Source organism: Durio zibethinus, chromosome 14 (genome assembly GCF_047325235.1).
Source record: "Durio zibethinus cultivar Kanyao isolate XHJ-2024 chromosome 14, ASM4732523v1, whole genome shotgun sequence".
Lineage (NCBI taxonomy): Eukaryota > Viridiplantae > Streptophyta > Magnoliopsida > Malvales > Malvaceae > Durio > Durio zibethinus.
This window is the reverse complement of record NC_143175.1, coordinates 658,020-685,456: the sequence shown is the minus strand read 5'-3', so window position 1 is coordinate 685,456 and position 27,437 is coordinate 658,020. Positions and strand designations below refer to the sequence as shown.

The 27,437-nt window shown below is 35.0% G+C and overlaps 3 protein-coding genes and 2 pseudogenes across 5 annotated transcripts; 4 read left to right on the top strand and 1 right to left on the bottom strand.

The window, feature by feature from the left end:
• Positions 1–2,477: 2,477 nt before the first annotated feature.
• Positions 2,478–8,649, top strand: LOC111295649 (uncharacterized; annotated as a pseudogene). The gene is made up of 2 exons (XR_016327312.1): positions 2,478–5,002; positions 5,682–8,649. The product of XR_016327312.1 is annotated as an uncharacterized LOC111295649 (transcript).
• Positions 8,650–9,131: 482 nt separating this feature from the next.
• On the top strand, positions 9,132–16,210 carry LOC111293630 (acyl-CoA-binding domain-containing protein 4-like). The gene is made up of 18 exons (XM_022886454.2): positions 9,132–9,449; positions 9,754–9,824; positions 10,385–10,448; positions 10,554–10,625; positions 10,906–11,100; positions 11,203–11,280; positions 11,553–11,663; positions 11,859–11,925; positions 12,035–12,096; positions 12,540–12,679; positions 13,260–13,386; positions 13,470–13,584; positions 13,808–13,896; positions 14,414–14,497; positions 14,574–14,762; positions 15,030–15,185; positions 15,310–15,369; positions 15,764–16,210. The coding sequence occupies exons 1-18, from the start codon at positions 9,285–9,287 to the stop codon at positions 15,947–15,949; spliced, it is 2,031 nt and encodes a 676-aa protein (XP_022742189.2). The 5' UTR covers positions 9,132–9,284; the 3' UTR covers positions 15,950–16,210.
• A 776-nt stretch (positions 16,211–16,986) lies between these two features.
• Positions 16,987–20,876, bottom strand: DEG14 (Trypsin family protein with PDZ domain-containing protein). The gene is made up of 11 exons (XM_022886456.2): positions 20,690–20,876; positions 20,505–20,607; positions 20,275–20,370; positions 19,960–20,163; positions 19,705–19,832; positions 19,271–19,482; positions 18,911–18,992; positions 18,288–18,430; positions 17,779–17,899; positions 17,511–17,603; positions 16,987–17,352 (listed from the first exon to the last, which is right to left on the bottom strand). The coding sequence occupies exons 1-11, from the start codon at positions 20,702–20,704 to the stop codon at positions 17,236–17,238; spliced, it is 1,314 nt and encodes a 437-aa protein (XP_022742191.2). The 5' UTR covers positions 20,705–20,876; the 3' UTR covers positions 16,987–17,235.
• Positions 20,877–21,980: 1,104 nt separating this feature from the next.
• On the top strand, positions 21,981–22,903 carry LOC111293776 (respiratory burst oxidase homolog protein B-like; annotated as a pseudogene).
• A 651-nt stretch (positions 22,904–23,554) lies between these two features.
• Positions 23,555–25,908, top strand: LOC111294994 (heavy metal-associated isoprenylated plant protein 35-like). 2 transcript variants are annotated; one of them, XM_022888319.2, is made up of 5 exons: positions 23,555–23,856; positions 24,063–24,157; positions 24,270–24,345; positions 24,564–24,619; positions 24,777–25,908. In XM_022888319.2, the coding sequence occupies exons 4-5, from the start codon at positions 24,580–24,582 to the stop codon at positions 25,646–25,648; spliced, it is 912 nt and encodes a 303-aa protein (XP_022744054.1). In that variant the 5' UTR covers positions 23,555–23,856; positions 24,063–24,157; positions 24,270–24,345; positions 24,564–24,579; the 3' UTR covers positions 25,649–25,908. The 2 variants fall into 2 exon arrangements, with proteins under 2 accessions (XP_022744054.1, XP_022744053.1); XM_022888318.2 differs by lacking the exons at positions 23,555–23,856; positions 24,564–24,619 and having other exon boundaries at positions 23,863–24,157.
• Positions 25,909–27,437: the final 1,529 nt, after the last annotated feature.

Here is a 27,437-nt window from a genome sequence, read left to right as displayed (position 1 = left end):
TATAGGTTAAATTTAGGTTTTGTCACTTTGTTTGGCTGCAAAGAATTCAATTTTATTAGGTTTGGTCAACTCAAGATATTAACCTTGAAGTTAACATGAGGCCATACTCCATTTAGAGTTCCATTTAGGCATATATTTGCATTTATAAAAGACTATGCGATGTGGGAATTCTTCTTGGGGGTATACAATCTATAGCATCAAGCTTGTTGTTGTAGCTATGGCCAGCTGCACTAGCTGATGCAAATAATTTCACTACTGTCTGCTATCTTAAAATTAATGGTTTTTTTGCTGCATCATTTGCCACTTTTAATAATTGATAAACTGCACATTGATATGGTAGATTTTTTGGTCTATGCCTATGAATTTCTTACCAGAGTTTTCTAGAGTTTGAGATGGAGGAATTATTCAACACATGATCGTATGCTGAAGGACAAATTTTCAACATGGGGAACAAATCAAAATGCAATGGAAAGTATTATTTATCTAATATATAGCTAACATGGATGTTCAATAATTTTCATCATAAGTCACTTATGCCTTAACCTTACCAAAAGTTGGGGTCTGCCCAAAAAAAAAAACATTTTCCGTTAATTAGAGTTTGATTTTGAATGTGTTATCCTTCCATACCTTTTAACCTTTACCACTCAAGAAAAGACACCATTTTACATTAAGATTATCCTTGTTCCTTTATGCTACAAGAAGAGAATACTACGACTACTCAAACTTGAAAGCTCTAACATCTTTCCAGCCACCTGATCAGATAAATTGGATGGCACATCAACTTTGTTCAGGAAGCATAACATAAAATATTGTATGCAAACGAGTCATGAAATTAATTTTGATTCTAAGATTAAAAAAAAATGCAACAGTTACATTAACATAAGTATATCCCTCCTATATATATATATTATACATAAAAATATATATATTATTGTAAGCATCTTTAGTTGTAATATATTTATATATATATATATATATATATTACAACTAAAGATGCCTACAATAATACAAAGGTAAAGCTGTACAAACATTCTCTCAGACACTTGCATCAAGGTTTTCAAAATGGTACTTCCATCCATGAGGGATTAAATAAAAGGGCATGGGCACTAACTACGTATCTATATAGTACATATGGAACCTGTAAAAATCCTAGATGGTTGGAACTTTTTTGAGGTCTTTAACTTAGAAGAAGAATAATAGATTTTCATTGTTTGCTTCTTTTTAATTAGGCAATAGCCTAACTTTGGTATGATTCCTTTCATTGTTTCCGTAAATCACTCAAGGTGGAACCTGATTTTATCAAGTTTTTGGTGTGAAAATAACCTGTTTAAAGAAGTGTGTAACTTTCTAGAGCAAAGGTTATAGCCTTTGGATAGCTCAGAATTTGATGCTTTTCCTATTGTTAGAGTAGATTTTTGTGTTCTGACTGATTTAACTGACCAAAGGTCAATATTTCTGGCTTTATATCATAATCACTACTCATCAGTGCAAGTTTAGCTTTTGGTTAATTTACATGTGCAGAAAATTTTGGCTGTAGGAAATTTTCTGTTGATTTATGGCCCATTTTCCCTGAGTACAGCCATCAGACGGGAGCCCTCATTGTTCATGTCTCATTGGTTAAGCAATCTTTCATCTGTGCTGTGGCTGTTCTTTTTGTGACTAAGTGAGTGGGTACTGTTGAGGCCCTTGAGGCTAATTGGCAAGAATGAGAAAATCTATGGCCAAAACCTAAGACCCAGTGCTTTCCTTGAGGCCCATGCCTGGCATTCATCTTCTTAATTTTACAGGCTTAAAATCATGATTTTTCAAAAAAGTAATGGCCAATCAACCAACCCAAAATAAAAATAGGATGGGTCAAGTACTGCCCTGTACCCAAGGTTAGCCACAACCTCAAAGATGAAAGATCCAAGGTGTTTGTTGGGTGCTTTAGAAACTAAAGGCTATTCCTAGAGAGTAGAGACCAAGGTCAAGGCTGACTCAGTGACCCATTTGGCAATTGTTCATTTGTAGTTCTGTACCCTAAGTCATGGGCCTTTTGTCCTTCTTTTAGTTTCTGAGTTAATGTAGGATTAAGGCCCTTCTCTCAAGAATGAGAGAACCCCAAGTCTATATTCCTGTCCTTGAAGTCCATTTTTGTAATTTTATTTTAAAAAATCATAATTTAAAAGTAAAATTTTTTAATAATATTAAGATTTAAATATTTAATTTATCAGATTTTTAAATAATTTCATGAATTAACTGAATTAAAATTTATTTATAATTTTCTTTTGAGTAATATTAAGAACAAATTTATAAAAGGTCATATAGAGTGAATGGTCCTTATGGCACTTTCAATTATATCCAAAATCTTTTATCACAATTTCATAAAAATACAATAGATAAAAAATTATTTTAACCTATTTTTATTTGACAAAGGTTACCCTTTTTTTTTATACAGTTATATAACAAAAGACATATTAATATGAAGATTTTAATACCTATATTTATAATTTAAATCTCAATAACAAATTAAAACTTTATAAAATAATAAAATGATCACTAACAAATAATCTTCTCTCATATACTATATATTTTTTAATTTCTCAAAAATAAATGCTTTGTAAAGGCAAACGTCATTGTTCTGGCCTTCCTACACACTATACATACGCTTCGGTTTCTTCTCTTCTACACATGTAAACAAGGCCAATCTCTCTTCAAGGTACTATCTCCAACTCCTCAATCTCTTTTGTTTTTGGAGAGTTTAGTTGCAAAACTGAAAGACCAACCACTTGGGTTTTGTTTTGTTTTTATTTTGGTTTTCTTGTTTATATTTGTTCTTCTTTTTTTGTATGTTTCAATTTGAGAGATGTGGATTTTTGTTATTATTAAAAATAGCTATGAATCAATGCATAACATAACAACCCATCTGCCCAGGTTCCTTCTCTCACGTTTACTTTTAACGTTTCAAAGCTTTTCTTCTTCCCTGGAGAAGGTTAAGTCTTTTCTTGTTTACTCTTCTTTCTACACTCGTGTTTATTTTAAAATGCCGTTTCTTTTTGCATTGTTCTTCTTCTTTGTTCCTTTAGCTATGTCTTTTAACAACAAGTTAATCTTATTATAGATAGGATCACATCAGAATTTTACTTGTAATCATTGGGTTACTTCTACTTACTTTCGATGTTATCGTTTTGACTGTGATTTTTGTGTTAGTTTAGATTTTCATTTTACCATGTGAATGTATTCTTTTGTATCACTTGGTTGGTGTCTTTGAATTGTCTGTCATTTTGTTTTGTATGTTTTCCAGTTTCGGATTTGGACTTTAGAATCGTTTTAATCTACTTTGAATGGTAACTTGTTTCTTTTGTATGAAAAGAGAAACTGGGGTTGGTGATCCTGTTATCAGCTGCTGTTCTTTAATGCTATATGCATTTGTATGTGCTTCTTTAAAGTGGGTTTCTTTAGGTTTCTGTTTATGTTTAACAGTATATGTGCAATTTGTCGGGCAATCAGTTAATGTAGTTCGTAAGCAATATATGAATGGAGGAAGAGACTGGGATTTCTCTTTCTGGAAAAGATAATTGATGGGGTTTTAATTAACAGTTTCTCCAGGTGTCATCTGCTGCTCTGCTCTTTGAACATGATGTTTGGCGTAATAGATTGAGAATTTCATCCAACTGGCCTGTATAACTAAATTGCCATTTAGGTTTTCAGTTTTAGAAGTTTCTTTTTTATTAAAAAAAGCATGTTTCTATTTTCCCTCAAGTTTGAATCTTTATGCTGCTTGAATCCCTAAGGATCTCTGTTTTCTTTGTTGGCTTTCGATTGCTTTAGTATTTCATCTGGGAGTGAAAAATGATTCATTACTATGCATCCCTTTGTTTGAACTATTTCTCAAATATTGTGCCTCTGTTGGCACTTTTAAATAGCCATCCTTTAATGCTTTGATCAAATTCACTAAATTTGACCTTCTTCAAGAGATGTTCTTTCATTTCTAAACCTGAGTACTGAACTAAGTTGTGTCTCATGTTTTAGACTTTAAAGTTCTTAGTGGTTTTTAATGAGTATGAGTTTTGGTGATCTGTACTTGAGCACATATTATGTTTCTGGATGATTTGTGCTTGTACGTCATATCTTTAGCTGTTCGCTATTGAGTTTATTGCATTCTTATTTCCTAACTCATATTCTTTTCACAGATGGAAACAGTTCAATTGGATCCTAATTGCAACCTCACTGAAGAAACATCTCCCAAGCAGTTGGTTCCTCCAGATTCTCCTGATATAAGTGATATATTTGGTGATCCACAATTAAGTCCTAGAGTTGGTGACAAATACCAGGTGGAAATTCCTCTCATGATAACAGGATCTGAGCATCTTCGGCTTTTGATGGACCCTTTTGACTCAGAACCCATTCCTTTCTATTAAGCTTACCTGTCCCTGTCATGTGGACACATGAACAAGATATTGATTTTGAGGATGAAGGAAACAGAGGTACAAGTAAACCTGATGATGGAACTAAGGTGGATGAGACTGTCAAATCTAGAAAGTGCAGAAAGGGCCACAATTTTAAGAGGAAGACAAATTCAGAACTGAGTGCTGAACAGTCAGATGCTAGGTTGGTCAATGAAAAAGAATCGAGTGCAGAGAAACTTGAATGTGGAATGACAAGTAAAACCAACTTATTTCGACCTTGTGAAGGTAAAAGCTCTCATTCAATTCCTGGTTCATCAAGTGATTCCTGGAGCAATACTGATGTGGATGGTTTTCCTCTTGGTTTATATATATTTGGGAAGGATTTTGGGCAGATAAAATGATTCATTGGAAACACGGAGATGGGGGATATATTGTCATTTTACTATGGGACATTTTATAGGTCTGACAGATATCGTAGATGATCAGATGGCCAAAAGAGAAGAAGTCGAAAAAGAATACATGGACGGAAAATCTTTACTACCTGGATGCAACAAGAATTATTATCTCGTTTGCTTGCCCATGTCCCAGATGAATTACAAAATAATTTTCTGAAGGTAAACCTGATATATGCTCAGATTATATTTAGAAGAAGCTCACATGTTTTTATTTATTTCTCACATGGATTCAACTAAGTGTTTGTTGGCAGCATGTTGAAGAAGAAAGTGCCACCTTAATATATCCTAGTTGGTGCTACATGTGCTTTGCTGTTTATTGATGTAGGACATCAGTTTTTTGAAGCTAACTTGTCAATATGTTTTACTAGGAATATAACATCCGTTCCTTCAGGACTAACCTCAAAGGCTAAGCAAATCTGCATATGTTCCACTCCACTGTGGATTCTAGAAAACATTTTCAAAAGTATTATCACTCTTTAAGTCCTTTGAATATGAATTAGGAGGATTCCATGGTTTCCATGCATGAATGCCGGTTTTTTCATTGTAATATGTCCATGGCTGTTTTTCAAAATAGTTTGTTACTGCTTTTCCTCAGCTGGTAGTTATGAAAACAAAAATGCTTATAAGTTTGCTTGAGAATTTTCTTGCATGGTCCTTCTATTGACTTCAATAAATAATCATAAGGCTATGAACATTAGTATAATCTTCTAGTTAGTAACTGAATTATTTTGACCACGGTTGTAAACTAAGGTTGTACAGTCATTACTCTCAGATGTTTTTCGCGCACTTGTTAGAACTTATGTGTCCTTCATGCCTCTAATTTATCATTTAGTAGCAGGTCTCTAAGTCATTTTTGGAGGGGAGAACTTCACTTGAAAGTTATGTCTGCCATTTGAAGACTAGTGTCGGCATATATGCACTTGTAGAAGCTGTAGGTATCGGTAAGGGGAAGGCAGATCTTACAGGCCTGGCCATGGAGCCTCCAAGGACCACTCAAGTTTCCCCTGAAATACCATCTTTGAAGGTTTGCTTATCTTTTACATCTGGTGACATCATCAGATCTTTAACTGGAGACTTTTGATTGAGCAAAGCACGATGTAATGATATTTTTTGGGAAGCCGTTTGGCCACGTCTGCTTGCAAGAGGGTGGCACTCTGAGCAACCTAAGAATCAGTGCTCTGTCAGTTCCAAACATTACCTAGTTTTTCTTTTGCCTGGAGTGAAGAAGTTCTCAAGAAGAAAACTTGTTAAAGGAAGCCACTACTTTGATTCAGTTAGTGATGTTTTGAGCAAAGTTGCACCTGAACCAACACTTATTGAGCTTGATTCTGAAGGAAATGGTATCAGGAGCTGTAATAAGGAAAATGGGTGCATTCCAGGAAAGTCATCAGATCAGGATGATCCTCCCAATCATAAGCCTCGTTATCTCAAGCCCCAAGTCTCTATTTTCACTTCAAACCATATGAAGTTCACAGTAGTTGATTCCAGTTTGGTTCATGGAGGAAAAGCATCCAAGATGAGAGAACTGAGATATTCACCAATTGATTTGATGATTACTTCCAAACCAATGCGTAAGGATACTAGAGATTCATGGCGGGTAAATGCTAATCATATGCTGTCAAAAAGTGACAAGTGTGTTACTAACGCACAGCATTGTGAGGGCATAACCAATAGCTCTACCGCACACCTCATCAAATTTACCATTGTGGATACCAGTTTGCTCCTCGGAGGCAAATCATCCCGGGTGAGAGCACTCAGATATTTACCTGTTAAGTTTGAAATTTCTTCTAAAATTAATAATTGTTCAGGAGGAAATGAAGAAAATTCAAGTGATGATTCTTTGGATGAGCATGAGCAAAGAATTGCTGACAGACTATCAAGTGATGGTTCAGTTGCCACTGATACAAAACCTAGTAGTGAGCTAGTTATTGCCGATAATTTTTTGAAAGGTAAGGGTAAATATGATAATGACAGTTCAAATCAAAATACAAGGAATTCATCTATTGCAGACCATAGTTTGTTGATTCAACAGGATGAGAAGACCAATACATCTGAAGATTCCAGGTCAAAGAGGATAATAAAGCACCATTTCAGTCGAAGAGCTAAATCTAATCAATCTGTTAGTTTAGTTCCTCTGGCAAAACGGAAGAAATTAACTGCTTGTGTTACAACAGAGGCAAGTCCCGTTACTGAGAATTTCACTGCTCTGTCAATTAATTTAGCTTCTCCTATGAAACGACAAAGATTAACTGTTTGTGCTAAGACAAAGAGAAGTCATCTTATTGAGAATATCTCTAGTAATCCAATTAATTCAGTTTCTCCTATGAAGAGCCAGAGATTAAATGCTTGTACTAAGACAGAGGAAAGTTACCTTACTGATAAGTTTTCCGCTGATCGTAGTGAACAAACAAGGCTATGCTGTGCCTTAAAATCTCAAGATGAACCCAGCAATGATGTTCTCCATGTGAGTCATTTTCAAGAGAAAGTATCATCTATTAGTTCTTCACCAGAAAGCAATCCAGAATCCATGGAGACTCCTCAAGGGAGTAGTGAGAAGCTTCCATCCCTGTCATCAATTGGCTCAAACCCACCCCCGCTTCCACTGGACACTCAGAATGGTGAACCAGGAATGGTGGAAGCTGATGGCAGCCAGTTCATCATTGTGAATAATTATGATGATTTGTTGAGAACCACTACTAATGTTTGTGCTGAAGAGCAGCACCTATAATGAACCTTCGGAGGCAAAGCAAAAGAAGTAGACCACTGACCACTAGAGTGTTGGAAGCTCTTGAGAGTAGTTTTTTCAACATGAAGAGGACGCAAAAAGTTAGAGATGTGCAAGCACAAGCAATCCAATTTTCAAGTCCTTCCCGAAAGGTAGAGTCAAAGCAACATCACAGCATGGGAATACTAGCAGTAAAACTGTGGATGAGAAGGAAGGAAAAAGCACAGATGATGCATTTATTTCTTACAAAGATATTATGAACAATCCTCCTCAAGTGGGTTACTAGCTGTTTGCGATCTTCAGGGCTGGTCAACATCATGAAGATCTTATCAAGGACAACTGATGTATCCATTTGTTGATATCTTGCCTGGTCCAATATTTTCTGATGGAAGCCTCAAACATCCATGGTAGGGAGGAATTTGCTTCAATTTTTTTCTTTGCCGATAGTATAGACCGGCATTCTACACATAGGAGGGCTTTAGCAGTGATTCATTTGCCTTTATTCTTCTATTTGTCTTCCCTTCAGAAAAAATGAAACATCCATCAGTTTTTGGTTTGTTAGGATTAGAAGCCATTTCAGGATTGGCAATTGCTTCAGTAAACAGATAACGGTCAGTTAGGAGGTACTTCCCTGTACAAAGCATGCGCAAGTCTTCGAAGTAGGAGAATAATTTATGAAAGTTTTGTTCATTTTTATCTCCTGCACTGCTCATTTACATAATAGAAGGTTCCTTTAACAACTTGTCAATGTGGCCGTTAATGATATTTTTGTCCTCCTTCGCTGATGAATTATGATAGCTGCTTCAGGGTTCATGTTTAATCAAACTTCTGGTTTGTTCAGTTTATGATGTTCCTGCAACCAATATTAGCACTGGTCAATATGGTTTCCTGCATGTTTGCTAAGGGTTTTATTTCTTTGTGGTTATTCAAAGCTTCTTGGTTTTTTTATTTCTTGGGCTCTACAAAAGCTTTCTGCTTTACAGCTCATCCAATGAATTTGCATGTTGGACTTGCACTTTTAAAACTTTCAACTGTTCTTCAATGAAAAATCTTTTGATCATTGTGTTTTTCTTTAGATTTATTTAACTAGAAAGATGTCATTTTATGTTATCTAATCTCCGTAGATTTAGAACATTATTGCAAGACCAAAGCAACAAACGAGTTAGATCTATGCCGTTAACATGCAATTAACATAAATATTTAGAACTGATGATGATGATGATGATCAGCATTTGCTTATTGTCCAAATGTTTGTATTGTCCCAAGAATTTTTTTTATAAAAATGATAAAAATTATTATATACGTGGTATATTAGGTATTTTTTTTTCTTTTATTTTATGAAAAAAAATGAATTTTCACATTCATTTAGACACGTTGACAATTAATTAATTATTTTGTTTTATAATTTTCCCCTTTTTTTTTTTAAAAAAGGGCAAAAACTATTTTTTTTTTAAATGACAAGACCGAAGAGTTAGATCCAAACTTCCAAACCCAACAGGCCAACAGCCAAACCGCCCATTTACAACTACTTTATTTTTTCTTTTAATTTTTTAAGGTTTCGTCACTAAGAAAAAGACTTCTCTTTATCGTTCTAAAAAATATTTCTCGAGTCTTAAACTTCACAGTTGACACAAGTCTGATACGGATACAAATCTCAGATCAAAATCTAAAACTGAGAGACAAACAAAGAGGAAAAGATAAAGAAGTGAAGAAAAAATGGCGACGACAGCGAGGGTAAGCTCTGGCCTGGCGTACCCGGAACGATTCTACGCGGCAGCTTCTTACGTTGGCTTCGACGGATCTCCCAATTCCAACAACAAAGACATCGGCTCCAGGTTCTCCAACGACGTCGCTTTGATCCTCTACGCCTTACACCAGCAGGTGATTTCAGCCTTCTCCAATGCGATATCGATTTGTTTTTACTTTTAGTGCATTTCCAGCAATATTACGTTTATCTGATTTGAGCAAAGGATTTCGTATATTAAATTGCTTTTGTATGTGATCTGTAATTTTTTTTTGGAGCATTTTAAGTGTAATTTTGGTAGATCTGGTTTTACACTCTGAATTGTAGACAATTCGAATGTTGATTTCTCGAACAATCGAATGAGCGTTTATTAATTATTTGAAATAGGAAGCTCATGTTTTGTAACGTTACTGATTTTCCGCATTATTATGTGATTTACAGGCTACCGTAGGTCCTTGTAATGTTCCGAAACCGAGTTCATGGAGTCCTGTCGAACAAGGCAAATGGAAAAGGTCTTCAAGCTCATTTGCTGCTGTGTCTAATTTTAATTTCTGGTGCTTCTTGTTGTTGTATACAATGGGATAATTTCATATAAATGTTTATGTTTACACTTGGCAATTTTAGTCTGGTATGGTTATGCTTAGGGTGGTAGTGTTTTGATCCATTTGCTTAAAAGTGGTGTTGATGATAGTAATGTTGATTTCGAGATATGTGAATTGATAGGTCACTCGCATATGAGTGTCTATTACATATGTGGGTTGGATTTTTTTAGTTGTTTCAATAATTGGTGACATTGCGGTACGGTTCTGTATAATTTATATTGCTCAAGTTCTAGTTGAAAAAGAATGGAGAAGTACTTCTGTGTTGGTTTATAATTATCTGATTTAGATTGGTCCAATTTTCTATCTGCCATATTAGCATGCTTTTTATGTATGTGTAACACAAGGATTTAGATGGTTGAAGCTATTTATTATATGTCAGATGGATTTTGTCCATAATATTTTCCTTATTATTCTTCTTCTTGATAATATTTTCCTTATTGATAACCTTTTATTATTTATTATTTATACAGCTGGCAGCAGCTTGGAAACATGGTTTCTACAGAAGCTATGCGTCTCTTTGTGAAAATATTGGAGGTATAGGCCAATAAGGTTTTCTGGATGTTTTGTATGTATATGAATCAAGTTAGTTTGATATAATTATTTTCTATTTTATTTCTTGTTTTTTGACTTCTTGTTCAGGAAGAAGAACCGGGATGGTATTCAAGGGCATCTAACTCTGTTTTGGAGCCTGTTATAGATGTACAAATGAATGTGAGTAAGCTGTTATTTTCACAGTTTTGGTTGTTTGATTTTACCATTTCCCATGGTCTGTTCTTTTCACAGCTTTTGGTTGGGTGACTTTACCATTTCAAGGAGATTTACTTTGTTTCAGTGCTTGTTCTCAACTTTTGAAGTTGGCTTCCGCATAATTTTTCTTTTGTACTTAAAATTTGAATGCGAAGCCAAGTTGCTTAATGGAAGTTGCTTGTTTTTGATAGGCTTGTTGTTCTCTGTACTCACTTTTACCTTTCAACATTTTTTATGTTCATAGCATAATTCAAATGTTGAGCCTATCATTGAGAATGGAAATTATTTTGTTGAGACAAAGACCATTTCTGCTGAAAATGGAAGCCTGATGGAAACTCAAGATAAAGATGTTGTATCGGAAGGCCTTGGTTCAGTTGTCGTATATGATCAATGGATTTCACCTCCAATAACCGGCCAATGTCCCAAAGCCCGATACGAGGTATTGGCATCTCTATCATTTAAAAACCAGTCCTTTATTCTTCTTCTTCTTCTTCCTTTTGCCTTTTTCCTCATCTAAAGAATGTTTACTCTTATTTGTCAGCATGGAGCAGCAGTTGTTCAGGACAAGATGTATATATATGGTGGAAACCACAATGGCCGTTACCTGAGTGACCTTCATGTAAGCAAATCATTTACCTTAACATGCAATACACATGCTTTATGCCATGAGATTTTGTGTAATATTCTAATACAAGTCAGTTTACTCTATGGTTTTGGACCTGGAATGAAATATTAATAGATTTTAATTCTCACTTTCCAGGCCATTGCTGGAAAATTCTAATCTAATTCTGTAGTCTTAAATCTTGATAAGCTTTGGATTCTTGTTTGTATACTCGTGTATCAGTCTAACAACACATGATAGCTTTCCCCTTAATGTGAGGATTGATACAGGTTCTAGATTTGAGATGTTGGACTTGGTTAAACGTTGAAGCTACGATTGGATCCAATTCAGTGGAATCACCATCTCCATTAAATATAGCCCCATGTGCTGGTCATTCATTGGTTAGTAGAGAACTGGGTTTCTTTTATTTTCCTTCTACTTCTCAAAAGCAAAGTTCTCTAATGAAAAAATGCACATTTCTTTAGAATCTGTTTTCTGAAATTCTTGTATTTGTGCTGATTGTCTCTCTGCTGTTATATCATTTAACTCTCTCTATCTCTCTCTCTCTCTCTCTCCCTTCTATTTTTTCCCCATAGATACCTTGGGAGAACAAGCTTCTTTCAATTGCTGGCCATACAAAGGATCCTTCTGAAACTATCCAGGGTGCTGGTTTCTGCCCCTTACAACAATTTATAAATAAAAAATTGAGGATTCTATTTTTCTTCTCCTTTGTCTCGATGTATTATTCTATTGTTTTGTGTTCATATGACAGTGAAGGCGTTTGATCTGCAAACTTGTACGTGGTCAATGTTGAAGACTTATGGCAAGGCACCGGTATTTATCTGTTCTTCCTCATAACTGCCTCTCTTTCCCCTATATTAACTAAAAAATTTCAGCTTTAGATTTAGAAATTTCAGTGGATTCATGGTGTATTGTGTTCTTGACGAAGAATTAGACCAGCCTTTGGTTTTTTAATTACTCTGAAATATTGGCCATTGGTGGGATTAACCTTTCTTTCTCAATTGAATATGGTAATTAAGAAACCGAAAGCTGAATGCATAGTAATGTTGATTGCTGGGCAATGTTTAGCTGGAAGTTCATAAACATATCCGTATGCCTGAACAACGGCTGGAGGTAAAACTTGTGAAGAAAAAAGATCAATTGCGTATGTGTGCTTATATACTCCTATTTTCCCCATGGTAGCTTCTTTGATTTTTTTTGAGTTTTCTTTCCCAATATGCTATGAGTTTTTTTCCCCTAATTTGGGTGCCTTGCAGGTCTCTCGCGGAGGTCAATCTGTGACCCTTGTTGGAACAACCTTAGTGATATTTGGTGGACAGGATGCAAAGCGAACACTCTTGAATGATCTACATATACTTGACCTTGAAACGATGACCTGGGATGAAATTGATGCTGTGTAAGATTATTTTTGGCAATTTAATTCCTGCACTATCCCTCCACAAATGTTATTGGATGTCTGAATTCTTTTTGTTAAAGATGTGCTACTGGTCCTTCTATAGCCTTTAACATTGAGATTGTTATTGAAATCACATTTGCTGCCTTCCAAATCTCAAGAACTGGCTTTAAACTAGGGTCGTGTTGCACTGCACAAGTGGCCTGATCCATTGTTAATTTTGACCTGATTAAGGTTCACTTACAAATACCAGCTAAGAATCTGATGTTTGAATTTCATTCTGGTAAGTAAGATTAGCTCATGATCAAAATTGAATTCATAATTAGGTCAACTTTATTCCAGTTAAGAACTTAATATTTAAATTTCTAAGATTTGAGCTTAGTTTCTACAAGATTAGTATGGAATCTTACCTGTTTAGAAGTGTGCATTTATGAAGTAAAAGACAGCATGATAAAATCCTTATATTGCACTTTTATTTTGAGTAATTCCCTGTGCCTAATTATTTTATAGATTGGAAGGGTGTCATTTGAAATTTATGTTCCTTGGTAACTCATAATATTTCTTTATCATCATTGTCATGCAGGGGGGTGCCTCCATCACCGCGATCTGATCATGCTGCTGCGGTACATGCAGAGCGTTACCTTCTTATTTTTGGTGGGGGTTCACATGCTACTTGCTTCAATGATTTGCATGTCCTTGATTTGCAAGCTGTAAGATAATTACTCTTTCACGATTTTGCATGTGCTTTTGTGAGGAATTAGTATATCTATCTTTTATGTACTTGGATTTGTAGATGGAATGGTCAAGACCTACACAACAAGGTGAAATACCAACTCCTAGGGCTGGTCATGCAGGTGTGACTGTTGGGGAGAACTGGTTTATTGTTGGCGGTGGAGACAATAAAAGCGGTAAATGTCACATTTCAAAATCAATAGAAGATTATTAATGTTCCTTGGTCCTAGATTTTCCCAGTACATGCTTAGGTTTATTGTTAATATACTGTCAACTGTCATGTGTCTGCATCTGATATGAAGATAAGAAAAAACTTGGTGGGATCTGTTAATTGTTTGAAAAAGCTACTTTTATTGCTGCTCCTTAATCTTCATTGCTTGTCATATTCTCACCTTGCAGGGGCATCAGAAACTGTTGTCCTTAACATGTCAACCCTCGTTTGGTCAGTTGTGACATCAGTTGAAGGACGTGTTCCTCTTGCCAGTGAGGTATTCTACATTTTACAAATGCTTGTTGCCTGTAAAATGCTATGCATGTGGCAAATCTCTATTTGGATTGCTTTGTCACATATATGGTGGTTAAATTGTGCCAGTAATGCTGCAATGGGTTAAATTTCTTATTGTGGATCAATGAGGAACAGTAGAAAGATGCATGTAAATAAATTAGACTTTCTACATAGAAGGTTGTGCTTCTCTTTAATTATTATGATCATTTAAGTGGATTGTCTTTAATAACTTTTTTATCATGTTCATTCTCATCAATTGACTTCATCATCTTTGTGGTTTTTAAACTTAAACTCATAAAATTGTTCCATGGAAATAGTTGAAACTTTGGAAGCTGTGCTTCTCCACAAGAGGAATGTTAATATTTTATTAATTCATGGAAAGAGGATTTTTTTTTGAACGATTCGTATAGTTGTGGTCTATTGATCTTTATAAATAGCAGATAACTTCAACTGTCAGTGATTGAAGTAGTAAATTACTATCTGATTTCCTCTTATTGTAGGGCTTGAGTCTGGTTGTGGGCTCCTTCAATGGTGAAGATATACTTATATCTTTTGGCGGATATAATGGGCGTTATAACAGTGAGGTAGAGACAGTTTTAGCCTCTTAATGACTTTCTTGATCTTTTTGTTTCTATTTGATCTTTTATGTTTTGCTGCCAGGTTAATGTTCTTAAGCCAAGTCACAAGTCAACCTTGCAATCTAAGATATTGGAGGATCCTGTTCCTGATAGTGTTTATGCCGTGCATAATACAACAAATCCTACCAGAGATTTGGAGTCTGAGTTTGATGTTAGTCAAGAAGGAAAAATACGAGAAATTGGTATGGATAATGTCGACACAGAGCCCACGGTATGTAATATTTTGATAGCGCATTCAACATTCCGTCCCATTTAAGTTCATTGGAAATCTTCTGATATAAAGCACACACGTGCTCTATGTATCTATATTATTCTTAAAACTCCTGACTGAGTTGGTGTCACTAGTCAAGTGATGTCAACTTGGTGAAATTACTTAAAAATCAAAATTAAAAAGTATTGAATCTTTAAGGTGTTTGCATTGTCATATTTACTATATTGTCATTTCATTTCTTCTGCTTAAGTTTTTGAGTGTATGCAGAAATCCAAAGGTGAGGAGATAAGTGAGTGCATGATAGCAACACTCAAGGCAGAGAAGGAAGAACTAGAATCATCACTCAACAAGGAGAAATTGCTGTCTCTCCAGCTAAAGCAAGAACTAGAAGAAGCTGAGACTCGAAACACAGATTTGTACAAGGTAATTGCTTTATGTGTACAATGGCAGGTCATGTAGTTCTTTGAATGTTTCAGTTGTAAGTTTGGAAACATTGGAGTATATTAGCTTAGGCCTTTTTTCTCACTATATTCTGTTTACATCTTAGGAGCTCCAATCTGTACGTGGTCAACTTGCTGCCGAGCAGTCAAGAAGTTTCAAATTAGAGGTAAATTCAAATCAAGAGAACAATACTATTGCTTATCATGTAACTTTTTCTGTTTTCTCCTTATTGAATGGGCATTCAAACTCTGATTTCCTTAATACAACCGTTCTCTGATGCTTTAAAATGAGAATTTAAAAGCAGGTAAGGTTCACAAAAACATCATGCTGCATTACCAGGTGAATTGAAATATTTCTCAAATTGCTGTTAGTATGAATTTATTTGGAAGATCCTGGTGTCATAATTTACTTTTCAATGATGCTTTTATGCTGACTGTTTTAATTACAACACTAATTGAGATTTTGTTTATGCAAAGGCTAGTCTGCCTCCAAAGTACTGAACTCTGCTTACTGCAGGGCAAAAAGCCTCTAATTGCCTTTCAATACTCTTGAATCTGCAGGTTGATGTTGCAGAACTGCGACAGAAGCTTCAGACGATGGAAACACTACGAAAGGAACTTGAGCTCCTGCAGCGGCAAAAAGCCGCATCTGAACAAGCTGCCTTGAATGCAAGGCAGAGGCAAGGCTCAGGTGGTGTATGGGGTTGGTTTGCAGGGACCCCTCCACAAAATGCTGACGATGCCTGAAATTCATGAAAAAAGCCGAATTAGAAATAGTAATTTCTAGATTTATTCAAATTTATCAATTTTTGGGTCAAATTTTTTTTGGTTCAACTTAGCCGGGTTCTTTCTATGATGGGAATAAGATATCTAAGTGAACCCCTTTTGCGGGGTTTTTGCATGAATACATCGTCTCGATAGTTTATAGTTTCAGCTTCTATAGTTACATATGCCTGTTTATGCAATATTTTCCATTTTGCCAAAGTTTTATCAGAATTTGTATTCAAAGTGTATGTTTCGTGGATGACAGTGTAGGTTTCAATTGTCTGCCAGCAAATGTTACGACGATGGTTTTATGTGATATAACGAAATACTTTTTTATATAAATAAGATCGTAGAAAAAAGAATTCAAATTTCAAATTTATAATGTTAAGTTTTAAAAGTGATTAATTAAATCAATTTAACTGATCTTTGAATTCATGAACAAGATTTCCTTGAATACAAATACATCTGATTAATCCAAGAACAAGATTTCACCAATGGGCAACCAGCATTCATTCATCAAATATCCAGACATTTTCATTTCATTATTCAGGTAAACTAGGATGAAAAGTAGTAAAGAATGAACAATTAGGAAAATTTTCAAGCTGTTTGCAGCACCATTAAATAAAACAGATAGTTTTTCTTAGGGGCAGCGCAGTTAAGCCCAAGACTGAATGCCAACTTAACTCTCATTTACAGATAAAATACACCCTATATCTGTGTTCTTTACAGATAAAATTTGTAATCTTAATATGAACCTTTCTGACATTGAAAATGCTTCTTCCGGCTTTAAGAAATTATATTCTTCAATTTGAGTCATCTGTCCACCATTCACTAGGTAAAACTTTTTTCAATTTTAAATTGCATAAAAATATGTAAACAAAATGGAATTCAAACTTCAATCATAATTCAAATGATATATATAAACTACTTCAACAAGTGTAAGATATAAGTGTGAATTTTCCTTAAGAAACAGTAAAGAAAAGCCAAATTCTAAAGAATTATACTACAAATAAAAGATGTGGAGGAAGTTTTTTTTGGTTATCTTACTCTTATCGCATCTCAAATAAATTGCTTGAAGAATTTTGGCAATGCAAGTATGGGAAGGAATTGAAAGAAAAGAGTTATGCTAACAAGTAACAAGTATGATAGTAGCAATTACTTTAGAAGGCTTAGAAAACGAGGATTATACATCAACATGAAAGTAGAATGAATGAATGAATGTATGTATGATCCTTCCCAAAGTTCTTAGCAAATTTAACCAGTCTCCCTCACAAATCAGGATTGGCCTCCTCTGGGATCACAGTCAACTTCACCACTTCATTCTTTGCTCTTTTAACAACTGCCTTCAATGGCTTCCCGATTCTATCATCCATCATCTCAATAATCTGCCAAAATTTTGCCACTCGTATACATCAGGGTGTAAATTTGATTTACAACATATGCCATTAGCCGGGGAAGAAGAATAGTTGGTATCACAAAACACCATTTTATGTATGCAATAAAACCGAAGAAAACATATTATATTGGAAGCAAAGTTACATACCTCTTTGATACTTTCAACTGGTTTCCCATCGAATTCAATTACAACATCACCAGGATGGAATCCAGCATGATCAGCCGGCGAACCTGGGGTTACCTGGACAAAATTTGAAGCATAGGGAAGATGAAAGATATCCAATTTTCTGTATAATCTAAAACATGGTTTCAAGGCAATATACAAATGTGGATCTCTTCTACTTGGTTGCAATTTATAAGTATTTTGAGGGGGAAATGTCATGATAAAAGGAAGAAAGGAACTACCATAAACATACCATAGCTACAAGAATGCCTTTCTCAACTTCAGGAAATTTGGCATCTCTTTCTTTAAGCTGAGCAATGATCATCTCATTAAGATCAAGCATTTTCAATCCAAGCCAAGGCCGCACAACTCTCCTGCTCAAGAAATCAATTAACTAATGCATACTATCTTTTAACAAAGAGATTTTGAGGAAAGCTAACTTCCTAAACAAATAAAAAGGGGTAGATTTGGTTTCAATAAAAGAAAAAGTGTAAATTTTGTGATGTCCTATATTAAATTATATATGATGGACTATAGTAAGAAGCAAAATTTTCAAATGCATAAAATATTCTCGATATTAAAGTATTCATATATTTTTCTATACATGTGAATAAAATACTATGTCCTGACCCATTGGTAGAGGTAAGTTCTATCAATGTCAACAAATGTTAAGAACAATAAAGATCAATAAGCTCCATTACTATAAGAAAAGGAAGTATTTCAAATTTCAACAAGTAGTTCCATAAGGAGATATGATTATACCCATTCTTCTTGAAATGCTCTATAATTTTGGAAACTGAGTCAATTGGTACAGAAAAACTCAATCCATCTGCAGTTAACACTTTCATAATATTAACTCCAACAATTTCTCCATCAACATTAACAAGGGGGCCACCAGAATTTCCCTGAACCGGAAAAGTAGAGAATAGATTAGTATATACACAAGAGGTATGGAGTCATACAGATATAGAGAGGACGAATTGGTTTTAGCAAAATCTCTTGTCATTCTTATCATTGCATTCCTTAAAATCTGCCATACATGCCAAGTATTATATAGAAGAAGCTCAGCACAAACATGGAAAAAAACACTGAGTAAATAAATGTGGCTGAAAAAAACATGAGCAAATATAGGGTCAATTTGACAATGCTAAGCTACAATTCTACCATATCTATAACCATGTGCTCAAATCTTTTTAAATGAATAAAATCAATGTCACTGAGTCTTATGCAATCCAACAGGGGTTCAACTGTTACCGCACTATTAAAACCTGCAATCACCATTCATGAGAATCACCCCAATGCATGCATGTGCACATAATGACCATGCTCATGAGTACAAATGCAACATGTTAATTGATGCACACAAGCTGTGAGAAAGAGTGTACCGCATTGATTGCACAATCGGTTTGCAAATACTCTCTGCGCATCCCTCCTAGACCCAAATCACTGCTTTTACGATCAACACAACTATAAAATGGGATAAAAGAGACATAAAAAGACATCAGTAGCCAGTCAGAAAAATCATCAATCAATCTAACACATTCAAACGAACTTATTCTTTCGCCAGAAAGTAAAAAATGTAAGGGATATAAAATACGTAAAATCTAACACCAAGCACTGGCTGTTAACCACAGAAATAGCCAAAATTTATATTAGTTCAAATTTTCCAAAACAGACCATACTGGTCAAATAAGTTGAGAGTTTCTGAATGAAAACCATTAAAAAAAAATCAGTGTAAAAAGCACCTCACAATACCCGCTGTGACAGTATTCTGAAGGGAAAGTGGGCAACCCACGGCTATCACCCAGTCCCCAGGGCGAAGCTTGCTTGAAGAACCAAGTTTTGCAGCTGGAAGTGGAGTCCTAGATTTGATCTTGACGATTGCAATATCAGAATGCACATCAGAATTCACCACTGTACCCTCAAATGTTCGGCCATCTTGCAAAGTGACATCAACCTGCAAAAGTTAATCATATTCCAAAACCATACAAACATATAGTATCAATGAAATGCCGTTTGCAGAAAAGAAAATCGAATAAAAATTCATATGCTTACTCACATATGCAGTTCCTATAATACAATAAATTAGAAACATAAAATCTTCTAAAGTAAATTAATCTATCAGCGTGCAATTTTAGGACTTGAATTTCTCATATACATGACAATTTTAACTGCTGACCTTCCCCTTGGATGTAACTCGCCTGCTGTGATAATCAACTACAACATGAGCACATGTTAAAATAGTACCATCTGTATCAATAATAGTCCCAGAACCCACACTCTTTCCAGTTGAAAGCCCATAGAAATCTGTACAACACAAATTTACCAGCAACGCAAACCATGCAATTATACTTCAAGAAGAAGAAGAAAAAAAAAAAAAAAAAACCTCAAAAACAAAAATGCCATTCAAAATATGCCTCAAAGCAGATAATACCTTGTGGAACAGACAGATTGACAACAGCAGGAGCAACCTTGGCAGCAGCATTCGCAATAGAATCCCTACCTAAACATCCACAACATGGTTTTGCTCCACCTCCAACTGCCACTGCAGCTTCCTTTGTGACATCCCCAGCTGGAACAGGAGCAGGACCAGGACCAGGACCAGGACCAACTCTTGATAAAAATAATGGAAAATTTCCTACAAATGCATGCAAAACATAAACTACATAGACAATAAACAAAGAGACAATCTAATAAAACAAATATAAATGAGGATAACTTAAATATACGACCAAAGAATAGGACAAACCGAATTGCCAATTATCAGAGGAAACAAACGAAGGGCGCCCTTGAAACCAGAGGTGCTCATGCAAAAGAGCAGGAATTGACAGTTTCACAGTTGTTTCTAGAATTCAACCCAGAGTAAGCTATTAGAATTCCCAATAGACATACAATATTAGGATTATCAGAACATGCATCCGTACATAAATTGAGAAACAATTGAAAAGAAATAATTTTTGAGGAAAATTGAGAGCTTACTCAAATCTAAGTCGGCATTCCAGTAAAGAAGACCCGAACCAGCAGTGCCAATGGCTATGATCCGAATTATGGAGTTTCTGCTAGAAAAAAAGGAAGCCTTTCTCTGCCATATGAAACAGACAAACAAAAGCTGAGTAATTTGGGGTAGGATACGGACAAAGAACTGAAGATTGATAATAAATTACCAAGAAATGATTCATGAGTAGATTCCTACGTCAAAAATGCCCAGAGTCGGATTTTCCCTGATTATGAGCTTGATTGTGTTTGATTGTTATTTGTTAAACCCTACCAAAACCCAGAAATGTTCTAGAGTTTTACCTTTCGTTTCCACTCTCTCGCCCAGTTTGCTTAAAATATGGATTTGGACAGGCCGGAGATTTCGTAAGACGAAAGGCCCACCTTTTTTAAATTTTGAAAAAAAAAAAAGAGCTGTGGAGAGTTAAAAAGGATCCATATAAAAATCGTTTTCTTGCCACCCAAGGTTGATAAAATTGATAAGGAGTGAGGTCTTGATCTATAAAATTGGTAAGGAGTGAGGCCTTGATTTATATATTCAAAAAAATTATAAGTAAAAATTTAATAAATTCATAAATTTCAATTGAATGAATGGCTTGTTTCACCGGCTTCTAAATTTTGTTTCAAAACCAAAAAAAAAGAAATCGTCTTTTTTTATTCTGTAACGGCCCAATTTCTTAGTTTCTTTTGGGCATGTAACATTTCGCGTTTTTGGCAGAGAAAACTTGGTGCCTACGAAATAGAGAAACCCCGTTAAAAGATGGGGTAGGGATCGTGCCTATTTTTTGGAGGACAAGTGTAAAAGAATATGGTCCTTGCCCTGTTGGTCTCAATGTGTGTGGAAGTTCATTCAATGCGAGCATCCGGCTGCGTGTTGATGTGATAAGCTGCTGTTTTACCACAGCCGAGGGTACAGCTGAGCCTGAGACAACTAAATTCAACATGGCCCTGATTCTTCTTCCAGTGTGTAGAATTACCATTGCTTGGCTACGAAGCAGGACAATGTTAGGGGTGGCTGTTCCATTCGATGACAGTATCAATTTTCACAAGGTATGAAACGCTAATTCTCCTACACTTATCCAATAATAATCATAGTAACCCAGATTTATTTTGCTATATTCATTTTATCAAAAATCAACAAAAATTTTCTAGTATAGAAGAAATTACTTTATTGATTTGAATAAATATCTATAGGTATTGGAGTTGGTTTGCACGTTGGTGCTCATCTAACCTGTGACTGCCTTAGACTTCTCCATGCTACTGATAATGAATATGAGCCAATGAAGCCAATCTTTGGGGATGAAAGGCCGAAAAACTACTGGTGGTTCGTGAAAGGGATTGAGGGCTAGACCGGTGTGGAAATGCTGGTGCTTATGGCCATAGCCTATATATTAGCTCAGCCTTGGCTCTGCCGGAACTGTTTAAACCACCCTAAACCCATAAAGAAGCTTACTGGATTCAATGGTACTTGCATCATCTATTTGTTATTGTCTATGCCCTCTTCATTGTTCATGGATACTTTCTCTACCTCTCCAAGAAATTTACAAAAAGACGGTAAGTGTCTCAAAAACTAGCTAGTGTGTCACTATGGTGACATATTCTTCTTTTCATCCTTTTTTTGATGATCGCCTGAACTCTAGTATGGGATTTAATCTATTTATCAAACAGGTAGCCGAAACTGTTGATTGGTGGTCCCTATGGAGCTCCAGCACAGGACTACAAAAAATATGATGTCCTTTTCCTAGTAGGATTTGGCATTGGTGTCACCCTCTTAATCAGCATAGTAAAAAATGTGCTTAACAAGGTCAAGCATCAGAAGGAAATCGATGAAGGGATAGAGGCAGGAGTTAAGAACAAGAAATAGCCTTTTGCCACTAAACCAGCCTATTTCTACCGGGTTACCCACGAGCAAGGTTCGTTTGAGTGGTTCAGGGGAGTGATGAAAATAGGTGGCTGAGTAAGATGATATCGAGATAGGGGCGATTGAACTTCACAATTACTGCACAAGTGTGTATGAAGGGGACGCTAGATCAGCTTTGATCACAATTTTTCAGCGCTTCCATTATGCCAAATTTGGGGTTGATATTTTTCAGGTACCAGGATGAAGACAAATTTTGCCAGGCCAAATTGGCACAAGGTTTTCAAGCGTGTTGCTGTTAACCATACCGTTGACAAGAGAGTTGATATGTATTTTCTCTCTCTAGCTTTAAAATTCTGCATTTCAATGAAATATTACTCAAGCTTGGTAAAAAATACATGCAATATCAAAGTGGTCATGTTTTAAATACTTTTGCCATGGAGTATATATATTGACAATGATTCACAACAGTATCAATGAAGTGAAGTTGAGATCAAATCTCAAGTTTCTTTTTCTGAAATCTGAAATTTTCAATTAAATAAATCATAGTGTTTTGCTTTTATAATTTGTTGCTATAAGGAAAAAGGGACAGGCCTATAAATATTTCCATAAAGATTAGACTATACAAGGAAAGCTGTAAATCAAGCTATGACTCCCTGGCAAGGCAGAGTGAGGTAATTGGAGAAATAAGTTGGACCACTAGTTTGGCAATTAATAAAGGGCAACTTTATTCTCAGTGCTTCTTAAGGAGCAAGTTCTTTGAACTGCTCATTGGAACCAAGCATTCCATGTTACAAAATTGAAATTGATGCTCAATGTTGATGGTTTCCTTATACTAATTAGATAACTCTTTCAGGCAACTATCTTCCATAAAGCTTGCTGTTCATTGCTTGGTGGCTTCCTATAGTAATATATATTAGATTTATAATAACCTTTTGGTACAAACCCAAACTGGAATTTCCATACTCAATCTACATTTATTTTATGGCTGTTTTTCTCAACACCAACAACAGAACCTTTAGCTTTAGTTTTTATGAGATGTACTGTAACTTATCATGTCCAAAAATATAAGTTAGATTCATTTAATCCAGAATCTCTTCATATTTTGCTTTGTTAATCTTTAATGTAAATTTTAATTGATTGTCTTGATAATTAAATCAAACCTCTTCCAAACCATGAGATATGCAGCAGAATATTGTGACCCTTTGTGCATGTATAACTGTAAAGAATATGAGGCAAGCAGGGATGATTTAACACATTAAAAAGTTATTCCTTCTTCATGGCCGCTAGAAAATTGTTAGTGGTTTTGAATTATTAAGCAGGAAATACAAAAAAAAAAAAGAGAAAAGAAAAAAAAAAAAAAGAGAAGAATTTAACAAAAAGTATCAAAGTATTAACTTGATTGGCGTCCATCGTAGGGAAAAGCAAAGCTTTCAGGAAAAAAAATTTAGGGTAATAAATTCATTTCTCAGCAGGCAGGTACTCCTTTGCCACCCCACTCAGCACCAACTCCAAGGCTTTACTTGATTTTTTCCTCACCCTGTCTCTCTCTTTAAGCCTTCATTTCTTAAAGCAATTCCTCACTGTTTCTCTCCCTTTCTCTCTCTCTTTTTTCACTTCAATTCTCAGATAATTATTATTTCTCTTGCTTTCTCTTTATTGTCTTGTCCTAATGGCTACAACAGAAGGAAAATCAGAAACTAAACAAGAATCTAAGCAAGAAGGCAAACCAGAATCCAAAGAAGTAGAAGAAAACCAAGAACCTCGTCTCAAGTACAAGGTAAAGCATGGTTATTACTTTTTTTTTATTATGAATAACAAAATCTTCTCTTTTAAATTTAAACATGATTTTCAGACCTTGTTTTTCACCCTTGTTTTCCTGTTTTCCTCAGGCTTGGGTGTTGAAAGTCTCCATTCATTGTGAAGGATGCAAGAGGAAAGTCGAAAAGACTCTAAGAAAGATCGAGGGTACTTCCCTAAACCATCTCAATCCTTTAACATGTTTCTGTTTCCTAGTTTTATTTTGTCTAAACTTTTATCTCACCCATGTTTCCTTTTTGGTTTCCTTAACTTCACTCTTTCTTTCCAGTGACCAATACCGCCTTTTAATATAGTTATGTAAAGATTATTAGCTAAATCTTGTTGTTTGTCAGTTTTTCTCATATGGGTTTTGTTTTCATTTTCAGTTAATCTCATTCCTTCATGAAAGTTTTCTCTTTTTTTCTCAACATATTCTTTTATGGTAAAATTTCTTTTCTATCATTTTCTTTCCTTGTTCATCTTTCATTACCACTTTAATTACTGCTCACCTACTAGAGTTCATCAAAACCAAAATTTGTCTTTGTTCATTTCTAGTTCATAATTTCCTTTTTCATATAATTTCTTTGGACAATTTGCAGGCGTTTATGAGGTTTATGCTGATTTGAAACAACATAAAGTCACGGTAAAAGCAAATTTACACGTAGATGTAGGAACTTTGATCAAGAAACTAGTAAAGAAAGGGAGACATGCAGAGTTATGGCCTGAAAAAGCTGAACAAAAAGAGAAAAAGCAAGGAAAATCAAAGAACAAAGACAAACAAGGTGGCCAAGCAAACAGTGAAGGAGGTAATAAAGAGAAAGAAACAGTGACAAATGAAGTCTCATTTCATCAAGATACTGCTAAGAGCTGTGAAAATGGTAGCACTAGCAAGAATGCTGAGGGTTGTAATGTTGGCAAAGTCCATGAAGGTGGTGCACCTTGTAAAAACGGTGGACAAGTCAAGGAGGCAAAGCCTGAGGTCAAGCAAACTGTGACCTTCGTGGTCGGTAATCAGTCACCGGTGGCTGAGAAGAATGGTGGTGGTGAAAGTGAGGGTAATGCTGGTGGTGGCAGTGGAAGTAAAAAGAATAAAAAGAAGGGGGAGAAAGGGAATGCCAATGTTAATTTTGATGGGGGTGAACATTCTGGTGATGCTGGACATGCATGCATTGGATCACATGTTACTGCTTATGGAGCTCATGGTCCTGTTCCCATGCCATCTCCAGCCAGTCATAGTCCTCCGCGGCAGCACCACAATATGTATGAGCATCCGGCCTATTGCCATGCATCACCAGTGTACGTTACTAGCTACAATACGGCATATCCTAGTAGTAGCCATAGTGCATCGTATTATACCTCACCACCACCGTATTCGTACATGTATATTAATGGGGGCACGCATTCATCACAGCCGTCTGATTCCTTCGAGATGTTCAGCGACGAAAACCCAAATGCATGTTCAATTGTGTGATGTATTCTTCAGCATTATACTACTTGTATGTGTAATGGGGAATAATTTTGCAATTTATGTAGATATAGAAGGAAACCATGTAGTTTTAAGTTAGGGTAAAAGAATAAGAGCAGGGGAAAATGGGGTTTGGAGGTCTTTTTCTTTAGTGGTGTTTGTGCTTAGCTTTCTTTAGAACTTTTTACTCTTTTAAGTTCTGGTTTTAAAAGTTAACATTTAGCCTTGTAATATGCTAGTTGTTAATTTGTAGGCCCCTTGTCCTCTCTTTCCTTCTTCCTCTATTACATGTGTGAAAGTAGGTTTTGTTAGATGGTGATTAAATGAATGCCTAGATGGTTAGATGGATACTTTGGGCCAAGAAAAATGGAGGCTCATATTTTTTTCTTTGGACAATTTGCCAATATTGGGTGATTGTTTCTCCAAAAGGCTTTAAAAATTTTGGCGATTTGCTCTTAGGTTGCGACTTGTGGAAGAGTAACATTAGGGTATAATCGAGTAAAACGATACGGTAAGAAGTTTGAGTTTGAGTTTAACTTTCAATTCATAATTCGATATTCGATTCGAATTTGATCAAATTTTATTTTTTAATTCAAGTTTGATTTGTGATCGAAATTGAACTATTTAAATTTGTTCGATTAAATTTGATTAATATATAAAAATAAATTTGCTTTATATATTTGATAAAAATTTAATTATTTGTATTCGAGTTTGAACTTAAATTTGAGATATTTTATTAATTAAAATAATAAAAAAATATTTAAATATAAAAATTTGATTAGATTCACGAACTATTTAAATTGAGTATAAAAATATTTAAATTCAATACGATCGATGAATCAAATTACTCGAATTTGAATTTGATTCGATAATAATCGAATTCAAATTTTATTTAAATCTAAATAATTTATGAATATTAATATATCATTTATATTACTTTATCGAATACCAGTCAAATCTTTTGCAACTCAATGTTTTTTTGACGCGTAAAAGTGCAATTTGATGGTTAATTTGCAAGTTTAAAGCATTATTTTTATTTATTGAACTGTGGAAAGATTAATGTCTACAAAGTTCCTGGTTTTTTGTGCAACTTTGGAAAAACCATTTCTTTCTTTTTTTAAGACATAATTCATAGTACGATTGTCTTGTGCTTGATGATTCAGTACTGTAGCGTAGCGTAATGTTGTGTTGCGTTGTTTCCCTGCTTTACGATACTGCTGAAGTGATGGTTTCTAGTCAAAGGCATCGAATCCTCTTTTCTCTTGGTTATGGATTTGTCAAAGTAGTAGTAACTAGGGCATTGAGCCTCACTGGCAAGTTTTCCTTTATAAGGAAAGCTATCCCTTCTTTCTTCCATTAACTGCTTGTTTGAATTTCACTGTATTTTTAGTGTGTTATAATTAAATTTATTGTATCTTTAATTGAATTTCAATATTAATTTTAATGAAATTAAATCAATATAAATTTTTGAACAGACATTGCTTAGTTTTTGCTTTTCCCCTTTTTCTTTTTCTTTTTTTTCATTTACACCTTTATTTCCCTCTTTTCCTGCTTCACTCTCATTAGATATAAAGCGAGTCTGTACTGTTGCAGATAACTCATAACTCAATCCTCCTTTTGAAGCTCTCTCTCTGTCTCTCAATGGGGAAAAAAAAATGGTCCATCAAAGAAATCATGCATGAGGCCCCTTTTTAATAACATCTTTTGACTTCAATCAAACTGTTTTTGACCAATACAATTCTATTACAATGTCATCATCTTAATCACAAAAAGTATTGGAGATTTGATCTTCAAA

What these genes read in the sequence shown, in the direction of transcription:
- LOC111293630 (XM_022886454.2), top strand. Translation starts at nt 9,285, where the DNA reads ATGGCGACGACAGCGAGGGTAAGCTCTGGCCTGGCGTACCCGGAACGA. An exon ending in TCCTTCTGAAACTATCCAGG is followed by an intron (nt 11,926 to 12,034) that starts GTGCTGGTTTCT and finishes TTCATATGACAG; the next exon opens with TGAAGGCGTTTGATCTGCAA. An exon ending in TGGGATGAAATTGATGCTGT is followed by an intron (nt 12,680 to 13,259) that starts GTAAGATTATTT and finishes ATTGTCATGCAG; the next exon opens with GGGGGTGCCTCCATCACCGC.
- DEG14 (XM_022886456.2), bottom strand. An exon ending in CCGATTGTGCAATCAATGCG is followed by an intron (nt 18,431 to 18,910) that starts GTACACTCTTTC and finishes TTTCCGGTTCAG; the next exon opens with GGAAATTCTGGTGGCCCCCT. An exon ending in AAGGCATTCTTGTAGCTATG is followed by an intron (nt 17,604 to 17,778) that starts GTATGTTTATGG and finishes AATTTTGTCCAG; the next exon opens with GTAACCCCAGGTTCGCCGGC.
- LOC111294994 (XM_022888318.2), top strand. Translation starts at nt 24,050, where the DNA reads ATGGCTACAACAGAAGGAAAATCAGAAACTAAACAAGAATCTAAGCAA. An exon ending in AACCTCGTCTCAAGTACAAG is followed by an intron (nt 24,158 to 24,269) that starts GTAAAGCATGGT and finishes TGTTTTCCTCAG; the next exon opens with GCTTGGGTGTTGAAAGTCTC. An exon ending in GACTCTAAGAAAGATCGAGG is followed by an intron (nt 24,346 to 24,776) that starts GTACTTCCCTAA and finishes GACAATTTGCAG; the next exon opens with GCGTTTATGAGGTTTATGCT.